This window comes from Protomyctophum bolini (assembly GCF_963924005.1).
Source record: "Protomyctophum bolini genome assembly, chromosome: 6".
Lineage (NCBI taxonomy): Eukaryota > Metazoa > Chordata > Actinopteri > Myctophiformes > Myctophidae > Protomyctophum > Protomyctophum bolini.
This window is the reverse complement of record NC_137867.1, coordinates 47,430,536-47,437,635: the sequence shown is the minus strand read 5'-3', so window position 1 is coordinate 47,437,635 and position 7,100 is coordinate 47,430,536. Positions and strand designations below refer to the sequence as shown.

Here is a 7,100-nt window from a genome sequence, read left to right as displayed (position 1 = left end):
TAGTTGGTGCCTTGCATGGTTTCCGCTGCCATCGGTGTATGAATGGGTGAATGTAATGCACAATCTATGTAAAGCGCCTTGGATAAAGGCGCTATATAAATGCACCATTTACCATTTACCATTTTTGGCATTTCAGGTCATGGTGCCCTCATTAGCGTGATTATAGGGAGAGTTTGGTTGAAACGTCTTATCTGAAGAATGGAATGTTTCTCTCGTTCTTCCGTACACCGTACTTTTAGTACTGTAGGAGATATCATCTGAATCAGTGTGGAACCAAATGGACCCCAATTATGGCTCTGTAAGAGTGTACGAATTAATGCAACCAAATGCATGGACCCTTACGGGTCCATCTTGGTTCCATTTGGTGAGGGCATTTTGGGCGAGAACCCCTTTTGGTGTTTTAAACATTATGTTATAATTTAGCTATTGAAAAATAGCAGAAAAATCGTAAAAATGAATATATATTCTTTCAAAGTGATTTTTCTTTAACCCATTCTGACCGGGAACCCCTTTTGGTGTTAGCATCATGTTATGCTTTAGCTATTGAAAAATAGCAGATCTACAAGCTCATAGCGCGCCACCGAGTGGCGCGCTACGAGCTTGTAGGTCTGCTATTTTTGAAAAATCGAAGAACGACTGACATTTTTTTTAATCTGATCTCAGGTCAGAATGGGTTAATCAGACCAGTGTGTGTCCAGTGGAAACCTCGTATGAATCTGATCTCAGGTCAGAATGGGTTAATGAGCTTTTGAAGATGAGCTTGGTCAAACTGTACTTTGGACTGTTTTCCATCCTGTATTATCTTTTTTGATTATTTTTAACAACACTCTCATTTTGTCCAGGAGTCTAGGAGTGAGAGCTAGATTAGCGTGGCTCTGAAATGACTTTTTTTTTTGTTTTTACACGTTAAAGGGACACTTCACCCTTTTTGCAAAAATATATATGTTAATGACGTTTAGAAGCTTTAGAACACTTTCCTGGGGGTCTTTATGTGTGTAATATGTGGTTTTAGATATTTTAGATTGTAGCAGTGAGCCCGGTGTCTCTGATGTCATGGACACTGGGCTCACTTCCTTCCTGGACTACATGTTGTCTCGGTAAGACAGCTCTCCCCCCTATCCACAGGGAGGAGCAGTGCACCAAAGAATTATGGGAATTGTAGTCCAGGAAGGTAGTGAGACCAGTGTCCATGACATCAGAGACAACAGGCTCACTGCTACAATCTAAAATATCTAAAACCACATATTACACTGCACATAAATACACGCCCTACCTTTGACCAGGTGGAGCCAGGCAGAGTGGTGCGACACCCCGATGGAGTTCCCGGCCAGGCAGGTGTACTCTCCCGCATCGTCCACGCTGATGTTCTTCAGAGTCAGAACCTCCATCTCCTTGTCTGTCGAGTTCACTCCAGCGGTCTGAGAGAGCGACACACACACACACACACACACACACACACACACACACACAACACACACAATGTCCGCAATAAAACTTCGATACTCATACGCGTTACCTCACACCAAACAGGCATGAGGGCACGGGGTATCAAACCATCCAAATGCAATCCAAGACTCGACGTAGCGGCGGGGTTTAAACACCTCACCAGGCACACCTCTTCTACTACAGTTCAACGGCAGAGTGACTGATCAAACGTTACTCTGTTTTTATACCTCATACTAGTTGCGAACACAGTGAGCACTTACTATGAGACCTAGCAGATCATGTCTGTCTGTCTGTGTGTGTGTGTCCGTGTGTCCCCCCTTTGTGCCCATATATGGAGCTGAGTGATTTGTTTGTGATTGATGCAACACACTCCATATTTGGACGTATAGCTGCTTTGGGGACTCCTTATATGGTTATGGCTAAGTTAAAAACTTAACTTAAAAAAAACTTAACTTAAAAAAAGAATAACTTAAAAATAAATCTTAAAAAAACCCAAATATGTACGAGCTGCGTTCGCTTCCCGCGTTTGCGCGTCTTACTGGTAAGCATTTCAAGTGTGAGGTATAAAATACAGCAGACTTGTGTTCATGAAACAGAGAGATTGGGTATTGCCATTGGGTATAAGACTGACGTTATGTATCTTTCAGGACCTTTCACTGCTTCGTCTCAACCATGACTCAATGGCTCTGTGTTGACAGAGTGCTCTGCCTCTCATACTAGTCTCTGAGCCCACATGGCTTCACAACCCAACATGAACAAAGCACGTCGCCGAAGAGGTCATTGATTGGCTAACGTAGGGCCAGATTTCAGGGTAAGCCAATCAGAGACAGTCTGACAGAGTAGGGCGGGCTTCATCACGATGAAGGGTGACATCATCTCCATAAGAGGGCTGACATCACCATATTCCATAGATCACCTGGATCTCCATATATGGAGCTGAAACCTACTGACATCATCAACTGGATATCCATACGTGGAAATGACGACACGTCACTCTGACATCATCAGGATAACCTGAACGGCATGAAAGAAGCCGCCGTCCCCCATTATAAAATACTCCAACAGACCCACTCACATGGATCGTTGCTACACTTTACCTTTAAGGACCTTTTACCTAAGAGAGACGAATATAGAGACAGGAACATAGAAGAGGGAAAAGATAGAGACAGGAACATAGAAGAGGGAAAAGATAGAGACAGGAACATAGAAGAGGGAAGAGATAGAGACAGGAACATAGAAGAGGGAAAAGATAGAGACAGGAACATAGAAGAGGGAAGAGACAAAGATAGAGACAGGAACATAGAAGAGGGAAGAGATAGAGACAGGAACATAGAAGAGGGAAGAGATAGAGACAGGAACATAGAAGAGGGAAGAGATAGAGACAGGAACATAGAAGAGGGAAGAGACAAAGATAGAGACAGGAACATAGAAGAGGGAAAAGATAGAGACAGGAACATAGAAGAGGGAAGAGACAAAGATAGAGACACGAACATAGAAGAGGGAAGAGATAGAGACAGGAACATAGAAGAGGGAAAAGATAGAGACAGGAACATAGAAGAGACAAAGATAGAGACAGGAACATAGAAGAGGGAAGAGATAGAGACAGGAACATAGAAGAGGGAAAAGATAGAGACAGGAACATAGAAGAGACAAAGATAGAGACACGAACATAGAAGAGGGAAAAGATAGAGACAGGAACATAGAAGAGGGAAGAGACGAAGATAGAGACAGGAACATAGAAGAGGGAAGAGACAAAGATAGAGACACGAACATAGAAGAGACAAAGATAGAGACAGGAACATAGAAGAGGGAAGAGATAGAGACAGGAACATAGAAGAGGGAAGAGATAGAGACAGGAACATAGAAGAGGGAAGAGATAGAGACAGGAACATAGAAGAGGGAAGAGACAAAGATAGAGACACGAACATAGAAGAGGGAAGAGATAGAGACAGGAACATAGAAGAGGGAAGAGATAGAGACAGGAACATAGAAGAGGGAAGAGACGAAGATAGAGACAGGAACATAGAAGAGGGAAGAGACAAAGATAGAGACAGGAACATAGAAGAGGGAAGAGACAAAGATAGAGACAGGAACATAGAAGAGACAAAGATAGAGACAGGAACATAGAAGAGACAAAGATAGAGACAGGAACATAGAAGAGGGAAAAGATAGAGACAGGAACATAGAAGAGGGAAGAGACAAAGATAGAGACAGGAACATAGAAGAGACAAAGATAGAGACAGGAACATAGAAGAGACAAAGATAGAGACAGGAACATAGAAGAGACAAAGATAGAGACAGGAACATAGAAGAGGGAAAAGATAGAGACAGGAACATAGAAGAGGGAAGAGACAAAGATAGAGACAGGAACATAGAAGAGACAAAGATAGAGACAGGAACATAGAAGAGGGAAAAGATAGAGACAGGAACATAGAAGAGGGAAGAGACGAAGATAGAGACAGGAACATAGAAGAGGGAAGAGATAGAGACAGGAACATAGAAGAGGGAAGAGACGAAGATAGAGACAGGAACATAGAAGAGGGAAAAGATAGAGACAGGAACATAGAAGAGGGAAGAGATAGAGACAGGAACATAGAAGAGGGAAAAGATAGAGACAGGAACATAGAAGAGGGAAGAGATAGAGACAGGAACATAGAAGAGGGAAGAGATAGAGACAGGAACATAGAAGAGGGAAGAGACAAAGATAGAGACAGGAACATAGAAGAGACAAAGATAGAGACAGGAACATAGAAGAGGGAACAGACAAAGATAGAGACAGGAACATAGAAGAGGGAAAAGATAGAGACAGGAACATAGAAGAGGGAAAAGATAGAGACAGGAACATAGAAGAGGGAAGAGATAGAGACAGGAACATAGAAGAGGGAAAAGATAGAGACAGGAACATAGAAGAGGGAAGAGATAGAGACAGGAACATAGAAGAGGGAAGAGACAAAGATAGAGACACGAACATAGAAGAGGGAAGAGACGAAGATAGAGACAGGAACATAGAAGAGGGAAGAGACAAAGATAGAGACAGGAACATAGAAGAGGGAAGAGACAAAGATAGAGACACGAACATAGAAGAGGGAAGAGACGAAGATAGAGACAGGAACATAGAAGAGGGAAGAGACAAAGATAGAGACACGAACATAGAAGAGGGAAGAGACGAAGATAGAGACAGGAACATAGAAGAGGGAAGAGACAAAGATAGAGACAGGAACATAGAAGAGACAAAGATAGAGACAGGAACATAGAAGAGGGAAGAGATAGAGACAGGAACATAGAAGAGGGAAGAGATAGAGACAGGAACATAGAAGAGGGAAAAGATAGAGACAGGAACATAGAAGAGGGAAAAGATAGAGACAGGAACATAGAAGAGGGAAGAGATAGAGACAGGAACATAGAAGAGGGAACAGACAAAGATAGAGACAGGAACATAGAAGAGGGAAGAGACGAAGATAGAGACAGGAACATAGAAGAGGGAAAAGATAGAGACAGGAACATAGAAGAGGGAAGAGACGAAGATAGAGACAGGAACATAGAAGAGGGAAAAGATAGAGACAGGAACATAGAAGAGGGAAGAGACGAAGATAGAGACAGGAACATAGAAGAGGGAAAAGATAGAGACAGGAACATAGAAGAGGGAAGAGACGAAGATAGAGACAGGAACATAGAAGAGGGAAAAGATAGAGACAGGAACATAGAAGAGGGAAAAGATAGAGACAGGAACATAGAAGAGGGAAGAGATAGAGACAGGAACATAGAAGAGGGAAGAGATAGAGACAGGAACATAGAAGAGACAAAGATAGAGACAGGAACATAGAAGAGGGAAGAGATAGAGACAGGAACATAGAAGAGGGAAGAGACAAAGATAGAGACAGGAACATAGAAGAGGGAAAAGATAGAGACAGGAACATAGAAGAGGGAAGAGACAAAGATAGAGACAGGAACATAGAAGAGGGAAAAGATAGAGACAGGAACATAGAAGAGGGAAGAGACAAAGATAGAGACAGGAACATAGAAGAGGGAAGAGATAGAGACAGGAACATAGAAGAGGGAAAAGATAGAGACAGGAACATAGAAGAGGGAAGAGATAGAGACAGGAACATAGAAGAGGGAAAAGATAGAGACAGGAACATAGAAGAGGGAAAAGATAGAGACAGGAACATAGAAGAGGGAAGAGATAGAGACAGGAACATAGAAGAGGGAAAAGATAGAGACAGGAACATAGAAGAGGGAAGAGATAGAGACAGGAACATAGAAGAGGGAAGAGATAGAGACAGGAACATAGAAGAGGGAAGAGATAGAGACAGGAACATAGAAGAGGGAAGAGACGAAGATAGAGACAGGAACATAGAAGAGGGAAGAGATAGAGACAGGAACATAGAAGAGGGAAGAGATAGAGACAGGAACATAGAAGAGGGAAAAGATAGAGACAGGAACATAGAAGAGGGAAGAGATAGAGACAGGAACATAGAAGAGGGAAAAGATAGAGACAGGAACATAGAAGAGGGAAGAGATAGAGACAGGAACATAGAAGAGGGAAAAGATAGAGACAGGAACATAGAAGAGGGAAGAGATAGAGACAGGAACATAGAAGAGGGAAGAGATAGAGACAGGAACATAGAAGAGGGAAGAGACAAAGATAGAGACACGAACATAGAAGAGGGAAGAGATAGAGACACGAACATAGAAGAGACAAAGATAGAGACAGGAACATAGAAGAGGGAAAAGATAGAGACAGGAACATAGAAGAGACAAAGATAGAGACAGGAACATAGAAGAGGGAAAAGATAGAGACAGGAACATAGAAGAGGGAAGAGATAGAGACAGGAACATAGAAGAGGGAAGAGATAGAGACAGGAACATAGAAGAGACAAAGATAGAGACAGGAACATAGAAGAGGGAAGAGATAGAGACAGGAACATAGAAGAGGGAAGAGATAGAGACAGGAACATAGAAGAGGGAAAAGATAGAGACAGGAACATAGAAGAGGGAAAAGATAGAGACAGGAACATAGAAGAGGGAAGAGATAGAGACAGGAACATAGAAGAGACAAAGATAGAGACAGGAACATAGAAGAGGGAAAAGATAGAGACAGGAACATAGAAGAGGGAAGAGATAGAGACAGGAACATAGAAGAGGGAAGAGATAGAGACAGGAACATAGAAGAGACAAAGATAGAGACAGGAACATAGAAGAGGGAAGAGATAGAGACAGGAACATAGAAGAGGGAAGAGATAGAGACAGGAACATAGAAGAGGGAAGAGATAGAGACAGGAACATAGAAGAGGGAAAAGATAGAGACAGGAACATAGAAGAGGGAAGAGATAGAGACAGGAACATAGAAGAGGGAAGAGATAGAGACAGGAACATAGAAGAGGGAACAGACAAAGATAGAGACAGGAACATAGAAGAGGGAAGAGATAGAGACAGGAACATAGAAGAGGGAAGAGATAGAGACAGGAACATAGAAGAGGGAAGAGATAGAGACAGGAACATAGAAGAGGGAAGAGATAGAGACAGGAACATAGAAGAGGGAAGAGATAGAGACAGGAACATAGAAGAGGGAAGAGATAGAGACAGGAACATAGAAGAGGGAAAAGATAGAGACAGGAACATAGAAGAGGGAAGAGATAGAGACAGGAACATAG

General features: G+C 42.4%; 1 protein-coding gene across 1 annotated transcript in view; it reads right to left on the bottom strand.

Moving 5' to 3' along the window:
* LOC308317544 (fibroblast growth factor receptor 1-A-like) overlaps positions 1-7,100 on the bottom strand; it is a 64,954-nt gene that overhangs the window by 15,398 nt on the left and 42,456 nt on the right. The window contains exon 7 of the mRNA XM_080766631.1: positions 1,274-1,418. Coding sequence (XP_080622757.1) covers positions 1,274-1,418 — 145 coding nt within the window. The remainder of the gene's footprint in view (positions 1-1,273; positions 1,419-7,100) is intronic.